Source organism: Nomia melanderi, chromosome 4 (assembly GCF_051020985.1).
Source record: "Nomia melanderi isolate GNS246 chromosome 4, iyNomMela1, whole genome shotgun sequence".
Classification (NCBI taxonomy): Eukaryota; Metazoa; Arthropoda; class Insecta; order Hymenoptera; family Halictidae; genus Nomia; species Nomia melanderi.
Window position 1 is genome coordinate 11,922,977 of NC_135002.1, and position 27,219 is coordinate 11,950,195.

General features: G+C 32.5%; 2 protein-coding genes and 1 non-coding gene across 7 annotated transcripts in view; 1 reads left to right on the forward strand and 2 right to left on the reverse strand.

The window, feature by feature from the left end:
* Positions 1 to 18,679, forward strand: part of Gs2 (glutamine synthetase 2) — a 38,947-nt gene extending 20,268 nt beyond the window's left edge. For 2 of the 5 annotated variants that reach the window (XM_031973375.2, XM_031973376.2), the window contains 2 exons: positions 11,700 to 11,890; positions 15,448 to 18,679. In XM_031973375.2, coding sequence (XP_031829235.1) covers positions 11,707 to 11,890; positions 15,448 to 16,373 — 1,110 coding nt within the window. In that variant the 5' untranslated portion in view covers positions 11,700 to 11,706 and the 3' untranslated portion in view covers positions 16,374 to 18,679. Of the gene's footprint in view, positions 1 to 4,478; positions 4,910 to 9,330; positions 9,544 to 11,699; positions 11,891 to 15,447 lie in introns of those variants that run through there. The other 3 variants (XM_031973374.2, XM_076366611.1, XM_031973377.2) reach the window with 3 other exon arrangements.
* IntS2 (integrator complex subunit 2) lies at positions 17,998 to 25,997 on the reverse strand. The gene is made up of 5 exons (XM_031973182.2): positions 25,273 to 25,997; positions 23,117 to 25,203; positions 22,703 to 22,907; positions 22,327 to 22,633; positions 17,998 to 21,940 (listed from the first exon to the last, which is right to left on the reverse strand). Exons 1-5 carry the CDS (start codon positions 25,554 to 25,556, stop codon positions 21,488 to 21,490), a joined length of 3,336 nt encoding a protein of 1,111 aa, XP_031829042.1. The 5' UTR covers positions 25,557 to 25,997; the 3' UTR covers positions 17,998 to 21,487.
* Positions 25,998 to 26,870: 873 nt separating this feature from the next.
* On the reverse strand, positions 26,871 to 26,943 carry TRNAR-UCU (transfer RNA arginine (anticodon UCU)). Its single transcript has one exon. It is a non-coding gene; the product is annotated as a tRNA-Arg (tRNA).
* Between the last annotated feature and the right edge of the window lie 276 nt (positions 26,944 to 27,219).

The following is a 27,219-nucleotide window of genomic DNA, read 5'->3' on the forward strand; positions in this document are numbered from 1 at the left end:
GCATGATAACGTTCGAATAAATTATAATAAAATTTCTCTTCCTATTACAGAAAAATTGGAATACGTATAATCCAAATAATAATATAATATAAACATGAACTAATCATCATTAGGATATATAAATTTTAATTGTCATTAAATTCATCCAAAGCTTCTTTATTTCGTTATATTTTACCGTTAGATTTCAACCTTACACAGTATTTAAATAAAGTACAAAATACAGATAGCATAAAGAAAAAGAAATGCAGCTGATAACAAAATATTTGTATTTTAGAATGCATGTTCTTCTTTTTCATCTTCTCTATCTTTTCTCAATATTTTTCTAAACAAATTCTATTTTGTACTCCACTATGTATAATTTTGATTACTATACAGAATTTTTGCGTTTATGTTTATCACGATGCTGACTTCTCAATTTTAATTGCATATGTTTACATTTGCGGTTATCAAGTTCTTCAGTTTAATAAACGATCCCAAACAAACGTATTCGCGAAACTCAAAGGAGAAAGAGATCGAAACTAATATTATACACTTACGATCCCGTTAGATCAGGGATATCGATGCTATGAAACGGTATTAATTAGTGATAAACGGTCGAGTTGTTTACTACTTTTTCTTTATCTCTAACAATATATTTGTTAGAAACATATGAAAACAGATAATCGTTACGGTGGATGAGAGGACAAGCAGAAGAGTATTTCTTTTAATGAATCTTATCAGCAAAACTGTGTATATATTTAGAAGATAACCGCGACACTTCACAGATATTTAAAACAATGTGAAGGAAAATGGGAAAGTAGTAAGCAGACGATCACTGACACGCAGTAATTGAAGTCAAGGCTGGAACGTTCGTAGACGACGATGCGTGTACCGTAGATACATGGAAAGACAAAACAAGCCATTTGATTTCGACATGATCGACCAATAGATGAAACATGAATAGGCGTTTGGTAATTAAAATCAACTGATTACATTCGAAATGATACGGACACGTTTCGAAATCGTGCCAAGAATCTGTTATTCGAAAAATAGATCATTGAGAGAGATAAAAGTTATCGGCGCGTTATCGTGCATTTCTGAAAGAATGTACAAAGAGTAACATCGTAAACAAATTAAATTTTTCTTTTCAGAATTTTGCAAAGACGTTGCAAAATCGTGAAATCTAGGATTTAAATGGTTTATTTATTGGGTTGTTAAGTTTTATATTGAAGATATAATTAAAACATTTTTAATATTTGTTAGACACATTCTCCTTCTTTAGAAATAGTCATTTAGTGCTGACCATTTGTTGTTAATTTCTCTTTTAAAGCATGTGAGGGAATCGATGTACATTTTTAAAGTATAACCAACACCAATTCTTTTTGTTGAAAATTAAATATCAATTGTATTCCAATCCTCTTTTTACATATTCTTCTTTTCATATTCTTTCTTTGTTAGGTAATGATGTCAATTTCATGGATAGAATAATTGCATAGTAAAATCAGAATGGTTCGAATTTAAAATTGTTATTTTTAATTACATAAATATAGAGTTAAAATACTTTAAAGAATCCCAAAGAATAATTTAAAATTACCTACATCTAGATATGTGTCAAACGTTAGAGAGTTATTTTTCAAACTTTGAGAAACAAAGCATTTGTTTTAAACTCATTACCATTAAATGTTACAAAAATTATTCATACGCGATAAACTATTAATCATTAATAGTTCTTTGTATTAATTGGTAGTCTGCTGATTTTTACAGAAACTCAAATTTTTGAGAATAGAATTAGACAAATGTAATTGATATCGAAAACGGTTTTCTATGACAAATATTCTAAAAAGCATTATACTTTGAGTACCTTATATATTTTTTCATATTGCATGCATTCTGTGCAAGTCTACACTCCCAAATTTTCCATAAACGCATAAAAATTCGCAGTCTATTGATAAGTGTCATGAATTTTATCAGTATCTTATACTAATTTTATTTATGTTAATATTACACTTATAATATAGTCATATTAATTTTATTATATCACAATTTTTAACATTCTTAAATAACATTAGTAAACATTACGTCTTCGGATTATAATATCAGGGAACACACATAAACAAGGTATTAATCTGTTATCATAAAATAGAGATCCTTGTCTTTACGTGTTTATTACGTAAAGCATGTTGTTTATTAAATAAACTTGCCACGGCTACTTTACCTTCGTCGCAAGTTATATTTTCCTCAAAACAACCACTGGTTATCTGGTGAATGACAAACGACTGCGTCCGTTAAACTATATAGTAGATTACTCCGTGTACGCGCTCAGTTAGAATAGTCTCACGGCAATCGCCGTCAGCTTCCGTCCACGCTTATGGATTAAACTAGTTCCAAGATCTGATTAGCGTATCAATTAACTAATCCGTCCACGCGGTGAAACATCTTAGAGTCTAGGAAGGTCGGCCTGTGGTTAAATACCTATATTCGATTACGTAAACAGCCAATAAACTCGTTCGTGTTTACGTCTAATTTACATTTGACCCAGTAGTCGTCATCCTGATTTACGCAGAGTGAACCGTGAACTATGATCGCTATAGAACGACACTGTTCCGTTGTTAGTTCGCAGATCGAAATTATTTAATAATTGTTTAATGATATAAATTAATTCTGTAATTAGTTTACAGCCATATGATATAGCTAAACATGACCGGGATCATCGTGATTTATATAAGATGACCTGGGAAATGTGATCGCTATAAAACGACACTGTTCTGTTGTTAGTTTGCAGATAGAAATCAATTAACAACAATAATTAATAATTGTGTGATGATATTCATTAATATCGATAATAAATAATTATTCAATAAAATTAATTACTTCTGTTGTTAATTCTTCAGCTGCGTAATATAGCCAAAAATGACCGCTGAAATAATTGTAATTTCATTTCTTGATTAGCTTTTTAAGCTTCCGAATTGTCACCTTTGGTTTGTTACAGATAAATTTCTAGTCTTTTACGATACAATTTTTCTTCGTTTGAACTGAGAAAGTAATAAAAGGAACATCTTGATTGAAAAGATTCGTATTATTAGATTAATAATATAAGAATTATTATTTTGTACGTTAAACTATGAATATTATTATTTTCATATTATCAACGAAAAATATTTTGTATGCTCCGTTGCCGCACACTTTCCGATATCGTTGATGGATTAGCATTATCCGTTATTGACATTTGATCTTTCGCATTACATTCACAAACATTTGTTCCGTACCTTGGATACTTACTTAACGATGCATGCAGAGAGAAACGAGTTATCTGCAATCTTATTGCACGTATTTACTTTCCAAATTGTATTCGTTGACTACAAAAAGATGCAGATGATCTAAATTTACAATGAGTCTAATTTAAAAATTAAATTTACAATGAGTCTAACTTAGTTATTGCAAGAGTAATTGTACGTCGGTTTAATCGTGAAGAAAAAATTAAATTTTCAATAATAATTAATGTATGTAATATATAAATTTTTTAAACAGCTATAAAAAACAGGTTTCACAGAAAATAATTCCATGGAATCTCCTAAATCACGTGATGCATATTTTTGTAACATTATAATCGTTTAAACACGCTTAAGCTTTAAACTGAACGAGATTCTGTCGCGTATCAATTTTGTCAGATATTTGTCAGTTTATTTTGTAAATTGGTGTCTGAGACAGAATCTATCCATACGACGCGATAAAGCAGGGGAAAGAAATTTACAACTCAGATGTTATTTTCGATTGTGAAAAGAAAATATTTCTCCAAGATCAGTGATTCTGAATGCTTTCTGGTTAACTTACCATTCAATGTAACGCAGTTGTTTTATGCATTTATAATTATTGTTTATTCTTTAGAGATCATGTATGATAATAATGAACTACCAAAAGTGTATCGGCTTAGACGAAATATTAAAACTAATTGCAATAATTGCAGCGGAGACAACAAAAACTTTAATGTATTGGATTAATTCTAAACAAATTAATCTAGAACAATAATCATTTATTTGAATATTCACAGTCCAGTTTCTAAAATGACAGAAATAACTTACTTTCTCACAGAAAAATTTATTCTACAAGTTAGAATACCACCGAAAAGGTAAATAAAACAATTTCCACGTTAAAAAGTTTTTCATCAGACAGATTTTTAATAAACATCATGCAATTGAAAATTAGTGCATGATCTTTTCAATATTATTGCATATATTATCCTCTATTCCACGAACCCGCCGTGTGAAAAGATTTCATTTTCCGACTTTCCATTTTGATTCGAACTTTCGAATGTTTAAAGTGGTTGTAATAATCACTATTGGTATTGTGTACGATACGCCCTGTCAGGGAAGAAAGCAACGCGGAGACGAACAAGAGTTCCAGCCGGGGAAAGCAAACCGGCCACAAATTTGGACGAAATATGCGATGGAACCGGTGCTCCCATTGGAATTCGATGGAAGGGATACCTGTATAAATGGTATCCCCGCCGCTTTGTGTTATGGTGAACCAGTAGAGAGTGCGTTGATCCATCGTGTGATCCTTCTCAAGTCTCGTGTCCGACGATTTAATAGAATTCAATGAACGTCTAACGTCGCGAGAAATTGTCACGTAAATCAAAATTTCTGAGAAACAACGTTGGACCCTAATTAACTTTTCAATTCGTTACTATTGCGTATTTCCAATCGGGTTCTATCGCGAATTACTTCTTTGAGAAGCTGATATTCCCTTTAATTAAATTGAGCGAGTCGCTCGTATATTGCTTGCGGGGTTAACAATTTCGATATAATTAATCAATTCGACAAATATTGGAAATGTGTTCGAGCATTTTGGTGAAGTTCTGCGGGACTACGATCCTGAAAAATATGGCCGCCAATCGTGCTCCAAAATGGGAGGCCGTCAGCAGATGTTTTAGGTTAGTTGATTTATTACTCTCGTTCGTTGATGAATTGTGTGTTAATTACACATTATGATGAAATTACTCGAGAAATAGAGAATGGAAAATATATTTTCCAGTGAAGAAGAAGAACGTCGAGATTAATGTAAAAATTAATTTAAACGATCATTTACATAGTAAACAAGAACTAATAAAGACTTTAGAAAAAAAGAAATAAAGAGAGTAATTATTTAGTTCGTGTGATGAATAAACTGCAGATCTTTATACATTTACAGCTTATGTAAATGTCTGGAGAATAATGAAATATAAACTTCATTCAAATTTAAATTGAATATTATTCTAGTATTAGTTTCTTCAAGCACGTATCAGGAAGTGTAAATTTGCATGAAGATTAACAGACTAGTGGCAAATGACTAATATGAATGATTAATGATAATAATGATAACAAGAGGGTCACTAGACTTCAATTAAAAGATATGTTGTAAGCAAAGTCGTGCGATGTTATGTATTGTATAAAGCATGTACATATAAACAACTAATTTGTTCAATGATTTTTAGATATTCAGACGTTGAAGCTTGTACCATGGGAAGATTAAATGTTGCATATTTTCACTACAAGTTTTGTAAATTTATAACATTTACAATGATAAAAAGTTGCATTTGTATGGTATCTAACAGAACTTATTACTAAATTTAATAGATCCTTGAATAATTTGAATGCTATTAAATTTACGCATACAAATCTATATTTCTGTGAACGTGAATAATTTATTTGTAACTTATATTAAACTGCAAATATTTTTTACACTGTACAATCAAGTGAACATGTATGCCTTTCACTGATAGAAATTGAGGTATATGCGTTAATTAAAGTCTGAAAGGTAGTATTTGCATGTTTTTAACAAAATAAAATGCTCTAAATAAAATCAAATCAAAAGAACAGTGAAGCACGCAATCAGAAATAATTGGTGTTTTCTTAAATCACACCATCTTTGAAACATTTGCCGATCTGAAAGACTTTTTTTCAGAATTAGATTATCTTAACCGGTGCTTTTCAACGATCACGAAAATAGAAGTACAGAGAGTGATATTCTACGCGCTTGAATGTAGGTCAAGCCTTTGTTTTTCCGAATATTATTTTGGCTGTTTGTTAAAAGAATATTAATCGCAATAAGGATCTATCGAAAACAGTACTCAACAAATTATAATTTTTTTTTACATTTTTGACAAGTAACACGCTTTTCTTGTATTTTCTAGTGTTACAAATATGAGCTTTCTTGCATAATTCTTTCTTTTTCTTATACTTGTGATTTTTTAAAAAATCAATTCCAAGAAGATGCAAATTTTCAATTTTATATTATATTGTACTTTAAATGTGTATAAATAATGAAAGGTATAATATTGTTATGCTGAACCGCATTATTGATGACAGTGGCTCTCACATTGAGTATCACTGTTGGCGCCACACATTCTGATAAATTATTTCGTTTTCTGTATTGAAAACAATATGTAGTTTGTAACTTTTTCCAACATTTCTCGTACAAAAAATTTCACTTTATCGTAAAGATGTTAAGAACAAATTAAGAATAAATATTTCCAAAAATTGGTGCAATTTGGTTGTCTTCTTTACTTTATTATTCATACTATATTAACAATAAGCTATTGAAAATTAAAAGTGTTAGAAAAAGCAAATGTTTATTGAATACTTTAACAATTTTAATCACTCGAATTTAAGCAATGCTGTATTATACACTGAGCCAACTTTCGGACATAGCCCAAAATTCTATTTACATCTTTCATAATATTCATAAAATTATACGTTTTAAATGAAATAATGCTTAATTGTAACGTGCGAATTTCAAACATTTAAAACATTTGATTGTACGAGTACACGGTGACTTTCCTTTTCGATCATCGGTTACATGAGATCTGTGAATGAAAGCGAAACCGGGAAATTGTAAGATGTACCTCGTGAAATTTTCGGAAACAGTATTTTTATCGATTTCGTTCAATTTTCTGAGCGTTATTGAGAATGTTTTTCGCATCGGTTCATAATATACGTAATTTATAGTCACAATTTGTCATAACATTCAGTATAAAAACGCTCGTTTGACCACAGCCTTAATTGCAGCGTGTTGCAACAGAGAACCATTTGCTGATGTTCGAAAGCGATGTTCGCTTTGATCGTGAACCTTTATAATTATCATTAATCTTATATTCTTCGTTCACTACTTGTTATGAAACACTATGCGTGCTCCTTTCTCCCTTATTCATGGAAATACGAGGTCATGTGCATACGTTTCGATAAGCCTAAGGGTTAATGGAAATTCAATCGAAATTAGAACGCTCGATTTAAAGTCGATCTTCTCAGTGGTTTATTCATGAGGAAGCCTTAAAACTATTTTCCAAATATTCGATGCTGTGAGATACATTATAGCGAATAATTAAATTACAATCGTAAAATAAAATTTTTGTCCATTATAGAAAACCTATTAATGTAATGAATATCACAGTGATAATAGTTGGAATCGTTGGATATTGTTTGTTCTTGAATTTTGTACCAGAAAAAATTTTAATGTTTTTTAATCTCATGATTTGGGAATGTTCTAGTAATAAGTAAATTCAAGTTTCTAATAAAAATATTGTATAATATTTATAGAATGTTTTGTTCTGCTCAGAAAAAGTAAAATTGGTAGAAATAAAATGACTGTCACAAAAACTATAACTGGTGAGGAGAAAATAACGTAATGCTAAATGTAATACCAATATCCACCATTTAGAATTTTTGATACGGACGTTATCTTCTTTAAAGTCTACTTTAACGAGAAAAATGATTAATTCGTCTTTTGTAGTACCCTCCAGTGCAAGTGCTATTAACGAAACTATTAGTGTTATCTACATCTTGAGCCTTCGATAAGGCCATCATTTTTCCTTGTGTAAAACTCAATATTCCAAAAATAAGTATCGACGCTGCATTGCATCACGAAAACGGAAAATAATAAAACAGCAATACATCTCGCGATGTGAAAATAAACTTTGAAATATCCACGTAAAACTCGTCAGAATGTAGTTAACGTTACTGTAAATAATAATTAGATGTTAATATAATGCCTGTTTCGAACATTGTTGAGATAGGATATTTTCTATTTCGTTTTATCTTATCTACTTAATGCATTTAATTATTCATGATATAGATTTTCAAAATGTATGTGTAAGGAAATATATTTTTGCATCGTTTCTTTCTCCAAGACTGAAATTTAGAACGCTTCAATCGTCAGTAGTTAGTTAATTTCATTTCATATAATATTATTTTAATATGATAATTTCTCATATGATACTATACAATTATTCATTTAAATAATAAATCACTTTAAATCACCTAATATGTAGATTACAATACATAGGTACAATTTTATTCCAATAATCTGTACAAAAGGCAAATGTTATAACAGTGTTTTGTTCATTACTAATTTATTTACACGTAAAAACAACGATTCGTTGTATAATTGGAATTCTCGTATATTACTGTAACAAAAATAATCAGTAAATTTCCTATCATTCATTTGAAACTCTGTATGTAAATAGAACATTTACCGACCACTGTGAATAGTGACCTATAACGACCACTTTCACTCACGAAGAATACACTATACTATAATAATTATTATCATCGTAAACAAATAAATTACAAAACCATATCTAGCAATATCGAAAAAATCACATCTTTAAAATATATGTACAACAATCTATTTCAACGGTTCCACTGTATTTATACTTCTAACTTGGCCACCAAATCATTTTTCAACCTCGATTCATACTCAACGACTATATCACTTTGAAAACTCACACATCCGAAAATACAGTATATAAAATACTATAATACAATAAAATCAGAACAAACAAATTTTTCAAAAAGTATCCGTTCTTTAGTCTACACTAGGAAATTTATCAATTTCGAATATCTACATAATCACAATCGGGAATGAACAAACACGACCCGAACTTGCTTTGTTCCTACAAAACCACCATGTATCTGGGCAAATGAAATAATGATAAATCACAAAAAATTATCGCGTCGGAACTGATCGAGCACAAGTATCGTGTTAACTGGTCTTCCCCCGGTCAGCTGGTCGGAACAGAAACAAAAACGCTAAAAATATTCGTGGATGACCTCTGTAAGTATTTGAAACATTCGCACGCGTGCGTTAGAGTTTCGGTATCGGTTAAAGGCCTTAAGAGAATATTGTTCGAGCGTGTGGTGTTGCTCGTGGGCGACTGGCAGGGTGGCATACACGATCGGAGTGCACGCGGGGACCGCGTGCGTGCCGCGTGATGCTCAATGCGAGCTGCGTGATACGTGGGTGCACCTATCTTTCTGATGTACCGAGAATAAATCGGGAGAATCTCTTTTATGCTCGTGTGCTCGCTACATCTGTTTCACTGCATACGTGTCCGCCGCGAGAGCACTCTCGGTTGAGACTGATCCGATCACATCAAATGAAAAAGGATGGATTGAAACGATTATTCGTGTAAAATAGGAGGATAAAGTGTATTAAATAGATTGGAAAATTCTATCGATAAACTTCATTCGTACAAACCAAATGTGATTGTATCAGAAAGAATTGGAAGCGATTGCTGATATAAAATTAAGGGTGAAGTACATTAAATTAACCGAATAGTTTTGAAGATAAACTTTACTTGTACATTTGCAATTTTATTTGGAGATTTCCACTGAATAACAAAAATCCACAAAATACTTATTATTGAAAATGTCGTCAGTAAATGTTTCTTGTGATAAAGTACAATTTAAGTATTAAATTTCAAGCGAGTTTATAGCTAGGGCAGTTATTATTACAAATTTTTGTTACGTTTTCGAACAAAATACTGCGCGAAGATGATTCGGAAAGTTTCAGTAAAATGATTTTGCCTTCTACAATGAAGCACACAAAGAAAAATATACATTACATTAAAAATTAACTAATAAATAGCTCAGCTACAAACATTGATTCCTTTTCTTACAAAAGAATATGACAGAATTTCCCAGTTACAAAACAAAAGATTTCTAAGTTGACAGATCTCTTTCTCTGCAATAAAACTGTATAAAAGTATATTCACCGCTGTATAAACATACATAGATACATTCACAAGTTACATAATATTTTCGTGTTTAATGTTGACGCAAGTAGAAGCAATTAACAATAAGACGGATATGATTTTTGAACGAAATTCCATTCTTGCTCCAATTTTTTCACGCGATTCAAAGTGTAACCCGAGGTCCCTCTATACCCTATATTTCTGCCGATGTCTTTTGTCCCGGCACGCGAAACATAATGCTTTATATCTCGGACGATTTCACGTCCACACAGTACTACATCTTTTTCATCGAAGAGTAACTCTTAAGAGTAGCTTTCACGCTTGTAGTCCACTTGAGAATAAACTCCTGCAAGTCATTCTTAACACATTGACTGCTGTGATTGTCACTAATGACCGACGCTTCTAAATTCCTTGAAAACCATTATAATATATAAGATAATTGATGTTGATCGATACAGCTACTTTGCCATTAATAATTTATTGGAAAAACAGAAAAATTCTAAGCATATGTTATGTCTATATTTCCTTTTAAGTATAATAGTTGATATTGAATTTGAATGAACTGAGTAATATATACATATATACCCTCCGATTAAATAAAATTGCATTCATATGCCTACCCCTAAATTATTTCGACTTTAATTACCTAACGAAACAATTTACAAACAAGAATCTTGCGATTCTAGGTGACGTGCGCTGTACACAATACTCCCTATACAATAGTACAAAAGAACAAGGTTGCATTCAACAAACAAAAATAAGATTACATAAAAAAATAAAATGTATTCACTTAGAGTTTCATTTTTAAGAAAATCGAATTTGATTTTTCTTGTATTATTGAAAGTAGCTAATTCCGAATAGGGTTGGTTAATCGAAAGAAAGTTATAACACATAAAAAAAATTAATCAAGAATGTAACATTATATTTTATCATATTTCCGTGTATCAATACAATTTCCAATTTTGAATTCGAAAACAAAATCCCAAATGATAAAATTGTATTCTTTCTTTTCCGCTTATTATTTCATGTAACGTTGCCACTTTTTCGCTGGTATCGGCGGAACGGAAACGTCCTATATAACTTCGGTAATGTCAATTAAAGATAAATGCACATTGGAAATTCGGATCAGAGAAATGTCTTACTTTCACCTCTGAATGAATACTCTTTGATAATACGGTTAGCTGCACAAACGAAGACATGTACTAGGTACTCTCAAAAAACCGCAGCACAATGTGCATCGAATAGTTGTTAGGCTGTAATTTAATTAACAATACGACATTCGAATACGATTTTAAAATTGAACGCGATCGGAATTAGAATTCTATGCATTCACAGTCAGGAGCAGAAAAAATAGAACACGCTGTTTACTTTGTCAATTTTTATTTAACACCTAACAAAAATAAAATTTATTATGTATATTAGATATATCGCTTTACATTATATTCATTCATATAATCCAATCGATTAAACTAAAATACTAGTCCACAATATAAATTTATCCGAAAAAATGTAAATATTTAAGAATGTTTAAGGAACGAAATGATAGGGCATGCGTTAGAAATTGTGTCTAAAAATTCGGATTAACCAAAAATTTACTATTTTCAACGTTTCGTTTAATATTCTGTGTTTCGTAGAGATTCTTTTAATTTTATTACGGAAATCCGTGAATTGTATCATATGTAATTACTTATCAACTATTACATTTGTGTTACAGCGTCACAATGTCGCGTACTATACTTAGGGACTCGCCAAATGCCGCCTTAGACAAGAGCTTGTTGAACAAGTACCTGTCTCTGCCGCAACCAGATGACAAAATTCAAGCAACGTATATTTGGATTGACGGTACCGGCGAAGGGCTGAGAAACAAGACCAGGACAGTCGAATTCATACCGAAACACCCATCAGGTTAGTCAATTTCTCAAAGTAAACGATCATTGTCCCAAAATCTCGATCGATCAACATTCGATCGTAACAGGGAAATATGGAGAATTATGGAAAATTTGGAAATGCATAATTGCACAACATGTACACGATACGAAAAATATATAAGGTAATTCTAGGGAAGACAAATATTTCGTTTATATTAAAAATAAATAAATAACATTTAGGTTTGTCAAATTCTGCTGACAATGTGTAGTGGCAGGTAATAATTTGTTTTGTTTGCTTGGCATTTGTTGTATCCTTGATTATGAAAGGATGTTTTATGGCTCCTTTTTATGTCCCTTTATGACCCTGTAATTCCAGATTAACGATAAATATCCGATACATAGTATCTCAGTCTGTAAAACCATTTATTCTATACGTAGATGGTACAAAAACGTTAAACGCGTTGTTCTGGAAACCATATTTTCTGGCGTGGATCACATAATATCTCAAGATCCACTTGTCTAAATATCTTGAAATCTGGAAAGTTAAAGAAAATCTTTAATATGCTAAAAACAGATGAAAAGCCTAAAATATTAAAACTTGTATAAATTAAATAAGTATAGTAATAATAAAATATAGTAATAGAATATAGTATAATAATAACAATAATAATAATAATAATACTAAAATATAATAATAGTATATAGTATGATAATAATAATAAAGAGAGAAAGAGGAGTGTGCAAAAGAGGAATGTGTACTGAAGAGAAAGAAGGGTGTGCAAGATCGAGCAGGATGATCAAGACACGACTAAGAATGCTCCAATTACCCACTGTAGAAACTCAACCCAGTTAATAAGGTGCTCATTCAATACTGCAGTCTTGTACCGCGCTACTGTACCGTAAATGATTGTGTTTATAAAGCTGCGTCCTCACTAAACCACCAACGAGCAACTTTTTATTATCGTTGTTACACGCAACTTGAAAAAGATACCTCTTGAAAAATAGGGAACACGGTGATATGTAGCGGTAGAAACAAATGCTCCTTTAACGCTAGATTGTACCGAGCACTTAACGCTAGAACAGCCAAGCGTTTAACATGATTAACGTGTAGTCCTTACAAAAATCGTGACAATAGATTTTTTTTGGTTTCTTCATATACTGATTATAGTATTGAAGTGGAACTATTTAATTTTTAAATTATTCTAGATATTTAATGCTTGCAAGATATCAATATATATAAAGCAAGAAAACTGAAAACCGTCATTTTGACATGTGCGGCAGCGCTAGTGTTACGTCGATTTCTTCAAATTTTTTTATCTATAAAAACTAACTTTGAAGTTAGAACTGTGCATTTATTAAAATCTCGATTGGCTTATATTTCAGTTTAGGCATTACTAAATCAGCTTCTTTTCTCAAACATCTCCATTACGATACTCATACACACGTATGTCCATATATCCGCTCATGCACACTGAAAACCACCAAACGATTAATTGAGATATGTTTTACAACGTAGGTACATAGCTATGAAAGCGACAGACTACTACTTCGGCTGACGTGCAAACCGAATATACATTATATAATACATATTAATTTACATTGCAACGTGATTAAAAACAGAAATCGTAGACTCGGTTTTTTGATTACCTTGCGTTTCTTTCCCGTCTTGGATCGATGGTCCGTCGGTTGTAATATGTATTCTTTTCTTACCTCTCAAACAAGCAAACCTTGACTCACGAATGCAATTCGAGCGACGGCTAAATAAGTTGCCCGATGAATGTTAATCAAATCTAAGGCTATGGATCCGCTAAAGAAGCGAACGGAAAAGTTTTTAGACGACAGCCTTTCTTAGTGCCGTTATGGGCAGAAGCAAAACATTTACACCGCCAATATTCAAAATCTGAAGAGTATAAAAAGAAAACGATAACATTGTCTTATCGTTTTATGATTGTTCCATCATTTTCCCTCAGTCGCGTCTGTTAAATATTGATACAGAGGCAAGTTGACACAAAGAAATTTTGTCGGTACTGAATTTGCGTAAGATGCACTTGTAAATATTGTTTTTAAAAACAGTCTGGATATATTATGTGAACTATTCGTTAGCTAGGAGGACTAAGTTCACGAAACTATAATTGAGAAAATCGATAAAATTGATTACAATATATGAAAATAAAATATTATTAAAATAGTAATAAAACGGTCTAACATTCAAAATTAAAATAATTGGAGGAAAAATGAATTCGTCACTTTGGCTTATGAACGATTTATATAAGCCTATATATTCTTATTTGATTTGACTTCACGTCGTATTGTTTGGAGGTACAATAACATTACAGTATCTCTGTAGAATTATTCTGGTACAATGTCAGCATGTGAGCCAAATTGATTCTTTGTGGCATGTTGACGCAGTATATTAACTAACTGTGACTTTGTAAACCAAATGAAATCAACAACTCTTCAAGCTATGAAGACACGGATTGCTGGTGTGTACGCAAAAATGCCATAAGGAATAAATGTTCTTACAGTAAAATGATAATTTCCAAATAGAATACAGCAATGTTCATGACCTAAAAGGTGTCACTTTGAAAACATTCTGTAAATAATACAAACAGAAACAAAAACTTTTATCATCTTCTCTACTGCGACTTTGAATCGACTCAAGAATACTCGAAAAAAGCATATTAGACTTTTCTTTGAATCTGCATTGAATGAAAAAAAAATATTATCTCATTTAAGGAATACAAAATGATCTACAAATAATCTTGAAAATTAAGCAAGAAACAAATTTTACTCGTATCATTAGAAAGTACATAAAAAATTATTGAAGAATGTTTCAAGTGTTCCTTATGCATATAAGAACTAGAACGTTGTTCATCAGATAAGTAATCAACTATTTTTTAAGAATACCACGAAATTTATAATCTAATCGTAACATTAAATTTCTAAATATAACATGAAACGTTCCAATTTATAACGTTTCGTCGCCCAAATGAAAACTGATATAATTGCTCTAAAACCGCATGAAATGTATGGTATGTAAATACATAACGTGTCAACTTCTTTGATCCAACGAAGTAGACACTTTCTTATAACAACAAAGCGCCGTTCAGCTGAAAGTCTAAGCCAAACCTAAAATATTCTTCAAAACAAAGTATTCCAGCGAAGACTATTAAGATTATTCCAGTATCAGAATAATCATTACCAACAAATGTTACCCGATGTTCCTTGGGTGGACGCATAATTTAAGGTCGAGCGGCGATGCCTTTCCATGCTCGGCTCGCGTACGCGCGTCCGTCACTGTCAAGAGGTTTCGTCTGTATTCATGAAATTCCGCATGCGAACGCTAGACCATTAACATTTGCAAAGCGTCGATTGCATAGAAATGTCCCTGAATATCACCGATTAAGAGTACACACAAGCCGGACGTAATTCGTACTTTATTATCGCGTCGTATCGCAAAACAAATGTGACTCGAGTCTAGCCGCACCAATTTCCGCGAACGTTTTGTAATTATGCTAAAACCGGAGGCGACGTGAATCACTGGGAGACACGCTATTGCAACCCGTTAGCTACAAGAGACTTCTTTGTTTCCAGAGCTACCGATTTGGACGTACGACGGAAGCTCAACGTACCAGGCGGACGGAGTGAACAGCGACATTTACCTATGCCCGGTGGCAATCTACAACGACCCGTTCCGCAGGGGGAACAACAAGCTGGTGCTATGCGACACCTATCACAGCGACAAGACCCCGACCAAATCCAACAAGCGGTACAAGTGTAACGAGGCTATGGAAGCTGCCAAAGATCATGATCCGTGGTTCGGCATCGAGCAGGAGTACACTTTCCTGGACTTCGACCTTCGGCCTTTAGGATGGCCGAAGAACGGTTACCCAGGACCCCAGGGACCATACTACTGCGGTGTAGGCGCGGACAAAGTGATCGGCCGGGAGATCGTCGAGGCCCACTATCGGGCTTGCATTTTCGCAGGCGTGAAGATTGCCGGGACGAACGCCGAAGTGATGCCGTCCCAGTGGGAGTTCCAAGTCGGGCCGTGCAGTGGCATATCAGCCGGCGACGACCTCTGGGTTGCTAGGTTCATTCTGCACCAGGTAGCGGAGGAGTACGGTGTGAACGTGACGCTGGACCCGAAACCCATGGAGGGCTCGTGGAACGGGGCCGGCGCGCACACCAACTTCTCGACTAAGGCGATGCGCATGGACAATGGAATCGCAGAGATCGAGAAAGCCATTGATAAGCTGAGCAAGCAACACCTTAGACACATCCAGGCATACGACCCGCGGGGAGGGAAGGATAACGAACGCAGGCTGACCGGCAAATGCGAGACCAGCAGCATACACGATTTCAGCGCTGGCGTGGCGCATCGCGGAGCCAGCATCCGTATACCGCGCGGCGTTGCTGAGGATAAAAAAGGGTACCTGGAGGACAGGAGACCCAGCAGCAACTGCGACCCATACTCAGTTTGCGAGGCCTTGGTCCGCACCTGCGTTCTGAACGAGTAAACGCGACATCGCTCGCTTCGATGTTACGGCGATCGAGGGAGAGCGGGTAACTCGTGGCTGATACAGCGTAACGGTAACCGTGCATCTTCGCCGAACGTGTTCTTTGCAAGTCGAAGGCCTGCTTGGTACAATTTAAATGGAATTTTAATAGATGAATTTGAGAGATCTGAAGGGAAACACCGTCGGACCTGTTCGTGGACCGATTACCTTCAAGGAAATGCCTTCTAGGAGGAGTTCATGTTTAGGAAAAATTGCGTCGCTGATCAACGGTATAGGTGATCAGTGTAGATGAACTATTCATAGGTAGTCTTGTGAAATAGGTAACGGATAAGGTTGGGGGAAAATAACGCGAAAATTTTTCATGGGAATTACTGTTCCAAGGGATAGATCGTTGTAGCAATTTATTCTGAAATATTGAAGTCTTTAATTCCTGAATTGCATCCTTAGAGATACCAGCGAAGTTATTTTTATTATTAAATTATAAATTTTACGTATTTATAGTATACGCATTCTTCACTCTTTAAAATAAACTATCGTTGGAGACAATAAGTTGTTCATTTCTGTCCCTTTAAATGTATATATAAAAACATGAATCTGTATGAATAACCACAGTTTCATTATTTGCATATGTATTAGTTTTCTCGATGCTTTCGGTTCTAGCTCGATTCGCATTGAATAACTATTTCTTACTTTTCCGAGATACATGTTTTCGGTCAATGGAAAATTCAATACTTCAGGCATGATTTGTTCACCGATCTCCATTCATTCGGTCGATCCAGTTTTTATCTATTGTTCTGAAATACTGTCGACGCATGGCGAGTTGGGCAACCTGTAATTCGTATTTTCTACTTTTAAACAGAATCCTAGTTGTTAAGTATCTATGTATCCGAAGATGTAGAAGGGAGGATTCAGTTGTAGAGTGTATATTATGCACGAAGTAGCGTCAACGCTTGTTACGCCTCTCCGTTTCATTTAACAACGTTACAGAAACCGTGACAATAAAGGTGAACATATGTCATTGCGAAGGCAAAATTAACAAATTGTGTTACTTTCTCGATTATCCTTGTGCTTGTTGAGGGGAAGAAAAAAGAGGCAGCACATGCATAATATAAACCCGCCAGATTTCGACCAGCTGTATTCCTCGAAGTGATCAACCCGAAAATATAATGAGCTCTAGTTTCAGCCTCTGGTTTTAGCTAATTGTAAGTTATCAGGCTGACAGAAAACGGACATCATTTGCGAAAGTTGCAACTTATTAGGATAAATGAATTCTTTTAGCGGAAAATGTATATCACTCGAATTGAGCTGCTTTAGATATTCAATTTATAACGCTACGAAGTCTGTTTCCAACCCATGGCATTGTTCGGACGTGTGTTTAAAAAGACATAGACATACAGAAATACAGCTGTTTGTACGATAAATATTTCTAATCTTAATCTGTATGATTAATGTTGCTGTCGATCACTGATATTGCAAAAAGAAATTGTTACTGGAAGTGACGACATTGCGCTTTGTGAAATTGCGAAGGAACTCGAGATAGATTATGCCACAGGTTTAAATAATGTGTACGAGTTTAGAATGGTCCCAGAACTGAATGTACGAGTGCCACACGCTGTCGAAAAAATTATACCACGTTCCCATGAACCCAATAAGATTATAAGACACGATAATGCCCGGGTATGTAAATACACGCCTTCTGCGAAACTTTGCTTCATTGAAGAAAACGTGCAGGATATAATAATAGATCGTAAAAAGGTTGTCGGAATTTCGAAAGCAAAGCAAAGGCGTCCCCCTTTGCCGCAATTATCATTTGTGTAATTGCTTGCGGACACTAATCCGTGAATGTTACGAGGCGATCCTGTGGTCGCACTCCGATCAGTCGTGTTAAAATGGTATATACACGGTGTAAAAAAAAAATTAAACGAAAGAAAAGTCGATGTAGCATGTACATGGTGTATTTTCATATTTGTATGGTATATTTTCATATTTGTATTTTCTACGCTGACTTCTGTAATTGTAATTATATATCATGACCATTGTTGACGATTTGTTGGTAGTGGTTATTGTTGTTGTTATAATGATAATACTATAATAATAATAGAAATAATAGTATAATAATAAAAAGAATAATAGTAATAATAATAATAGTAATACTGATAATAATAATAATGATAATAACAACAGTAATAATAATTATAATAATAATAATAAAAAGCGATGCTTTTGATGAAGGAAATACTATTCTCTTATTAGTACGAAACATTCATTTTGTTATATTCTAAAATAAAGACTTCTACAAACACTGACTCATTTTTTTATTATTTATTTATTACCTAGCGTTGTATCAACCACATGTACTTATTGTACTCAGTTTTTTGTTGATTCTGTGTCCTCTATGTTTTCATTATCTTTAATCGCTATCTTTAAGTTTCCCTTCTGCAATAGATGGTAATATACTCTACTGTTAGGTGGATTTTATATATTTCGCAGGTTCGAGATCTTCTTTGTTGAACTGATATCAGTAGGTAAATTCTGTATGGCTTGTTATGACTCTCGAGTTTTATTTTTTATTTGTTGTAGTTTATTATTCATATTTACAATGCATAGTTTACTTACAGTGAAACCAAATCCAATTTATAAGTCTTCGAGCTAAAATACTGGGTGTGTGCAACAATTTTGATGGGTTTTTCTATGAATAAAATGCATTGTAAACATTGTTTTACCAAGAATAATTTATTTAATCGACTATTATTAAAATTAATTTTATTATGAATTGGGTAATTTACACTTTTAGTAAAAATCATTGTATTTAAATTTGGGAAACCATGTTTCGCGGGTTGGGATCGACTTACAGATTACAAACACGCTATAATAAACCATACATACACATATACATATATACACTCACATATCCTAAGCACACATGAGACAAGGTGTACTTAACAATGATCATTTTTAATTATTTTTTGAAAGGCAATCTTTGTATCAAATCAACTATCCCTTAAAATAGTGTAACTTTATCGTAAGAAATGTTTTCATAAAAAATAAAAATAACATATGTATGTATTGTTTGTACATAATAATTATGATTTTATAATCAAACATAACACTGTGGAACAAATTTTGACCTATGTCAGTTTTTGCAATAGCCACTATGTAATTCTTATAGAGTTCCTTACCCTAAATACGAATCCGAAAACCAAATTGCTGGGTCAGGTCCAGTTTTCGAAAAAACTGGGATTTTGTAAAAACGGTCGAATTTTTCAGAAAACCAAGTGTTACGTGAAAACTAAAAACGATAGGCAGTTAAAATTTGTCGCAAAAAATAAAGAAGATTTGCCCGATCACGTAGCTATAAAAATGTTGAATTTTGCATATCATTAAATGTTTGAAAACGGTGATCAAAGTTTAAAAAAAGATACTTTTTATACACTTCTGTTACATTTCTACGAAAAGTGGGTTGGCCAGCACGAATTTGCTGTGCACCATTGGATTCTGCAGACATTTCTGAAGAGGAACCCCCCGTGGGAAGCGTGATATCGGGTTTTCTTTGGTACAGGGTAGAAAAATGTCCGCGAACGGAACTTTCGCGCCACACGGCCATCGCTCGCCGGCCACAGCTATGCAGGGCCGTGACTACGCGCTGTATGTAAAAAGTACCTTTTTTTAAACTTTGATCACCGTTTTCAAACATTTAATGATATGCAAAATTCAACATTTTTATAGCTACGTGATCGGACAAATCTTCTTTATTTTTTGCGACAAATTTTAACTGCCTATCGTTTTTAGTTTTCACGTAGCACTTGGTTTTCTGAAAAATTCGACCGTTTTTACAAAATCCCAGTTTTTTCGAAAACTGGACCTGACCCAGCAATTTGGTTTTCGGATTCGTATTTAGGGTAAGGAACTCTATAAGAATTACATAGTGGCTATTGCAAAAACTGACATAGGTCAAAATTTGTTCCACAGTGTAATTACGCATTGTTTCTACATCATAATTACGATTTCATCATCGAGAATCCATCAGAACTTTTGCACTCACCTAATAAATAAATGAAAAGAAAATGCAAAAAAGCTGTGCGCTTCTTGAATTATCTATAGTTCGATACTTAAAAAATCAGTGTAGGGTTTTTAAATTTGATTTGTAAGAGACCTGTCTAATTTTTTCCCCTCGAAAAACCAAAAAGGTGTAAACCTCGATCAGTCGTTTCTTCTTCTTCTTCCTTAATTTCAGGATCTGCACGAGTCAGGGCATAAATAGGGTCATTATCCTATAACTTTGTAAGTGGTTAGATAACGAGAAGAAGGAGCCACAGTTAACTCACGGACCACTAATTCGACACTCCTATCTACAAAGTCGACAAAGGTGACGAAATTCGGATTTATACGAATAAATCCTAAAACTAAACACCAATCGTCTGTTTGTGTTTTTCAAATAACCCAAACTAACAGAAGTTATCCGATCTCTATGTTTTCAAAAAGAAAAAACTGATGAATTTTTTTCTTTGGTTTTATTCGTAGTCTTGCTAATGTGGCTTTAAAAATCAAAAAGAGAGTTAATTCTGGTTAGTACAGAACCAAAAGTTATTAGTGAAATTCGGAAAAACAAAGTGAAAAAATGGATAATTCTGCATCGTGATAATGCACACCCTTACATAGTAACTCGAATGATCAATTACTTGAGGCATCGAAACATCAAATTATTGTCTCATTGTTCTTATAACCCTGATACTTGTTCCTTGTTAATTAGTTGAAGAATATAATGCATGATCAGCATTTTACTATTGAAGAAATTGTTAAAACACATAAATCGCCTGTTTTGGCTATATCTCCTACTGAATGGAAAATGTATAAATGTTAAGGGAAAATATTCTGAAAAACAATAAAACCATCTGTTCCAATTTTTCTGTGTTTTTTCTCATACTGTTATCAAAATTTTGTAGCAAGACTTGTATATATTTTTTTCCAAATTTTAGATATAATTTGTACTACCCTTAATGTAAGTAAATCTAAACAATTTGTACTTTCAACTGTTTAGATAATCATTGTTTCAATTTAATTAAATTTAATGAAACGATTAGATTATAGTCAATGCGAAAAATAAAAATAATTTGTTAATACACTTGTGACTGTAGTATAGCTTTTTGTAATAACATACAAAAAGTTTCAGTAACTTCACGACATAAAATATCGGCAGACTTATCTCCTAATGCTGCTTGAGCAGAATTAACTCTACCAAGTTGTAACAATAAACCTGTAGTATCTTCGGCTAATGGTGGAAAAGCTAAACATATTCGTATTAAAGCTGGTAGTACGGGCATAAATAAAATTACACGATCTTTTGCAGATAATACTCCTAAAAGTGTTACCAAAGTATTAATTGCTAAACGAGAAACACTCAAAGCCTTTGGTAAAGCGTATTGAATTGCAAGATGTGATGCCAAATCTACGGCAAATATTTGCTTCTCTGGTTCTGGTTGTGATAACAATTCAGGAATCCAATCAAGACATATATGCATGGATGGAATACCAGTAACTGTGATAGGTAACAATTCTCTTGGATAACCCTGTAATATAAAGACAATATTAATTTTACCAATAAGATAGCAATAGTATAAAAATTAATTTTTACTTTCCAAAACTAATTATAAATAATAACTATACTTTGAAGTTTCCGCATATATAAAAAGTCATGATTATCTTTCTCCGAACAAAATAAAGAATTGAAAGTTAATATAAAATATTTTTTTTTATAAACTATTGGGTACTTTAATATTATTTTAATTCAGCTGGAAAGTATTTTTGATTTCTTCACTTGCCTACAACCTCTTAGATTATGTTTAACTTTCTTAGATTGGAAATTTATAAAAATACCAAATTTATGAAATTTACATGAGTATTCATATTAATAACATAAATCTAATTATACGACATTTCTGTTTAATTAACATACTTGAAAGTGAACCAATTTGGCCAGTGATGGGTCTGCTATAAACACTTGATGCAAATATGAACAAATGATACTCTGAACTTCTCTTAAGGACCACATTTGTCCAGGAGTTTCTCTGTCTTCTTTTGTTTCTAAACATGCCTCTAATAATATTTGAACAGCTGCACTCTCTTGACCTGCGACTAACGCTGTTCTTAAATCTTCTCTTTCAGTATCATTTGATAACTGACCAATTTTTTCAGTTAATGGTTTGTCTTGTATATGTCTAGATAATTGAGATCGAGACGCTGCTAATGCAGCTTGCAAAATTCTGAAAAGGAATTTATTATAAAGTAATATTTTTTAATTTTAAATAAACCTGAAATTTATAAAAATTTACCTTATAATAATAGATAAAATTGGTGCACATCTAAACACTCTTGTGTCACATCTCAGTACTTGTAGGGGATCTAAGACAATATTTTCTTGTGTTAAGAATACATTCTTTATAATAGAATTTTCTATCAATAGAGCATTTATTGATAACACCCATAAACATCTTGGAAGAACTGTATTTAATCTGAGCCACACTTGTTTGTATAGTTCTAAAAAGTTAAATTAATTTGAACAGTAATTTAAACAGTATTTCATAATAATCATTACAATTGATGAAAAAAATATATGCAATATCCTAACATTAGCATTTGGTATAGTTATTTGATTACTATTTATATACTAATAAACAATACAGATATATACATATTATCATGATAATAAAGGTATTAAAATAATTGGTAAGTAAATAAAGTCTTACCTTGAATATACCTAGGAACTCCCTGATTTAAAATAGCCTTAAAATAATAAATTATAACTTCAGCATGAGGCCAGATATCAATTGGTTTTGTTGACATTAACTGTCTTAACAATCTTCCTGTTCTTGAAGGACATGTTTGAATATGTGAAAATGTTTCAATAATCATGATATCGGTAATTTTTACATTCTCATAATTTGTAACTGTAGAATCTATATTAATCATCTCATTGTCGAGCCAATCATCTACTAATGAAAGATGAGGAAAATGAGTAGCCAGTAGTCTAAGGAGAGGAGAAAATAGACCAGCATAATTCATTTGATCTCTTTGAACCAATTGAAGTAGGTATTTTATTGGTAACTCAGATAGAAATTCAGTTGAGTATGATTTAACTTTTCTATCTTGTGATACAAATGTATGCATATTAGATAATCTGACATCTTCATATAGTAATAAGTAATACAACAGTAATAACTGTGATGTGAGAGAAGGTTTTGAAACATCGATATCTGCATTATCTACCTCGCATTGAGGAGCATTAATTCCTTTTTTAAAATCAAAATTTGCACCAAAAACACTATTTTGGAATACCTTTGTAATTTCATCCTCAGTAATTGGTTTGTTCGTGTGTTCCGATGTTTTATTGTTTGTTAGTACAATGGAATTTACATATACTTCAACTAAAGCAGGAAGAACTGGATGCAGTGGAGGCACACTATTACAAATCTGTTTATAAATCCAATTTTTTATTGGTACTCTGTGTTTTGCAAATGCTCGTGATTTCAACAGTTGATGAATACAGTGTACAGGTAAAAATCCTGGAATGTTTGCATTTAAATTTGCTGTTACAGGCACCTTAACTGCATGAGCTGTAACAACTTGCTCGGTAAATATTTCTTGCATAAAAATTTGCTTCATTCTAGTCAAATTATTTGGTCTAATTGGTATTTTCATCCCTAAAGTTGCACACACAAGTTCACAAATAGCTGATAACTGATTGCTATGAAAATGTATAGCCATTAACAGTAACATTTCTCCAAAACTTGCTGTTACACCACTAGCACTTTCAAAATAAGCTTCTTCACGGACAAGCCACTGCACCCATTCTATACTACGCTTCTCAAGATTGTGATGTCCTATTAATGATGAACATGCAATAAGCATACAAAGACCTAAAGAAACGAATCTTACACCAGCAGGAGATGGAGGAGGATGAGATGTTAACAATTGAACGATCATTGCTACCTCATCATCTTGAAATTTAATACCTCCAATACCTCTTAACGCACAATAAAGGCGCAATAATGCGCTAGCTTGAACAACTTGACTTTCTGCTAATTGACCTGCATTTTGTGATGTAATCACTTGTAAACGTTTTAGTAGTTCCTCTCTTAAAGATTGCAATGCTGTATGTGATTCCCATTTACGTTTTTGGCCATTTCTAATAAACATTGCAATCCATGTTCTTACTTGTTGATCGCTACCAAGTAATAATCCTGATACAAATGCAACTATATCACTTTCTGATCCATCGTTATTTGTATTGTCATGATCCAGACTTAATGTAATTGCTAAGGCAGGCATTCTACATAGTTCTACACACTTTGCTCTTATTGCCAAGGCTTGACTAGGGTTCATTTGACACAACATTGATAAAGCCATTGTTCTAATCCGACCTAACGTTGATTCTTCTTGTCTTTCTCCATTGGCAATTAAATGCGCACATACTTCAGTGAAACTATCAGGAATATTAGCAACTATCCAGCAAATTATTTCTGGACCATGTTTAACATGTAATAATGTTTCTGCGATATCTAAAATAGATAATAATGTTGGCAACTCTGCAAGTGCAATGCAAATCACATAACTAATCTCTTCCATGTACACTGCATTATCAAATAAATCAGATTGCTTGATTTGAAATTCTTGATTCTTTTGTAATTCCTGTACTTGAGATGCTATATATAACAATTCGCTTAGAACTAGTCTTATTCGTCTTGTAGACTCACTACGTTCAAATTCCAAAGCAAGCCCGCTTTGTAATGATTGAGCGAGTACACTATCTCTTTGCAAGCTACCTAATTTTTGCCTGAAAATATAATTTATTTAATTTATAATAAATGAACAACAATTGTAAACATATAACAGTAAAACTAACCTCAATTGCTGTTCTTTCCGAACGTCAGTTTCCAATGCATGAAAATCTATTGAAAGCAATGCAATTATTGAGTTTACCGACTCAATACCAGATAAAATTGTTAAAACTTGCTTTCTTTCTTCAACACAGTCTCTTGTTATGTCTAAAGGAGAAATAAGACTCATACGAACCAAACATGGTAAAATTGGTCGAATTTCTTTATGAGAACATATTGATAATTCCTGTATATCCACATTTTGTATAGCAGTAAAAATTCGTGGTGTTACACACGTGTTAACTTGCATGATTGTCAATTACTTTTTGTTATTTCTTCAAATCACATGTATATATCCAACGTAAACTCAAACATTTCTTTATATAAAATTTAAAACATTCTTAATTACACTGTCTTTACATAAACGAAAAATTCCATGACTTGTAAAGAAAATATTTTTAAACATTTTCTATGGTATTACTAATAAAACGTTACATCATCGCAACCTTCTGTAAATACACCATCAACCACAATACTTGTCATTAAACTCTTACTCTCTGAAGATAGTTGCGTAAAACAGAAATCACATTTGTGACACGAAATGTTATAGTGCAAATCAAGAGTATCGAATTGCCTTCCCTGAAACTAGTGACTGTCGATCAACGATTCCACTAATTTACTCTAAATATGCAGAGGGTAACTCTCTCTATGAGGTAAAGACCCTAGAGAGCTTGCAAACTCCTAATTCAACATCCCTGGTTTAGGCAAAAGGAATTAAAAAAAATCATTTTATTATTTTTTATAAAAATTATTTATGTAAAGTTGTTTGAATTTATTTATAAATATGAAACTCAATTTAAAAAAAAATATACAAAAAATTATTGTTTTGAATTTAATATTTTTTGTGATATAATTTGTTCTCACCGTACGCGACAAATAATCTTTTCCTCTACTGCTAAGTTGTACAATACTAAAGCATATCGAAGCTTATATTTTTTGTGTCATATTCAATTTTTTCTCAGTTAAAATTTTTCCACGAAGTTTTAGTTGTTTTACTAAACGCTAATATCCGGTGTTGGGTACCCTTCGGCATTAGAGGGATTCCCCTAATATGCTAGAATTTTCTATTCGGATTAGCCGCAATAAATAAAAACTTTTAAGTCATTTTTCATAAACTTCTATAGATTTAACAGTTTAAAATAATTTGTATTAATACAGCACGTTCTAAAAACTATTAATTCTACGAAAATACAATAATAAAAATCTTTTATTTAATATTTAGACAAAAGTATCCTTACCATAAAAAAAGCATTCTAAATGGTTTCTTGGCAGTACCAATGTACCAGTACACTTTTATATAAAAACTATTTTCATCTTTTATTTATTGTAATTTATTTTATATACAATTAATTTTTAAAAAAATATTAATGTAACTAATTTTAATTGTAGTTTTTCATGCATCATTATTAGAAAGAAAAATTTTGTTAAAGAATACATAAAATTTGATTAAATGAAAAGTGTAGGAGAATTAAAAAAATATTTTTTACAAATAAAATAATTTAAAAAATGTAGTAATGGCTTCCCCACCAATAAAGTCGTGGAGGTAACCCTTTACTTTAAATATCATCCCTGGTGGGGATCGAACCCACGACCTTTGGATTAGAAGTCCAACGCGCTATCCTCTGCGCCACAGGGACTTGTTATACTAATGTATCTTATAGTCAATATATAAATAGAAATATATATTTTTCCAATGTCGTTTATCTATATAATAGTTTAGACAAACTATAGCGTATTACAAAAAAAAAATTTTTTAAACGCAGAGATTGAAATTTGAAAAATATATCAATCTATAATCAAATTATAACATTAAATAAAATATTTCTAAACTAAGTATTATGTAAATAGTAATTTTTATCATGATTAAATTTTGCTTTGTTTCACATACATTTATTATAAAACTATCTATACAT

What these genes read in the sequence shown, in the direction of transcription:
- IntS2 (XM_031973182.2), bottom strand. Translation starts at nt 25,556, where the DNA reads ATGCAAGTTAACACGTGTGTAACACCACGAATTTTTACTGCTATACAA. An exon ending in CGGAAAGAACAGCAATTGAG is followed by an intron (nt 25,204 to 25,272) that starts GTTAGTTTTACT and finishes TTATATTTTCAG; the next exon opens with GCAAAAATTAGGTAGCTTGC. An exon ending in AGTTCCTAGGTATATTCAAG is followed by an intron (nt 22,908 to 23,116) that starts GTAAGACTTTAT and finishes TTAACTTTTTAG; the next exon opens with AACTATACAAACAAGTGTGG.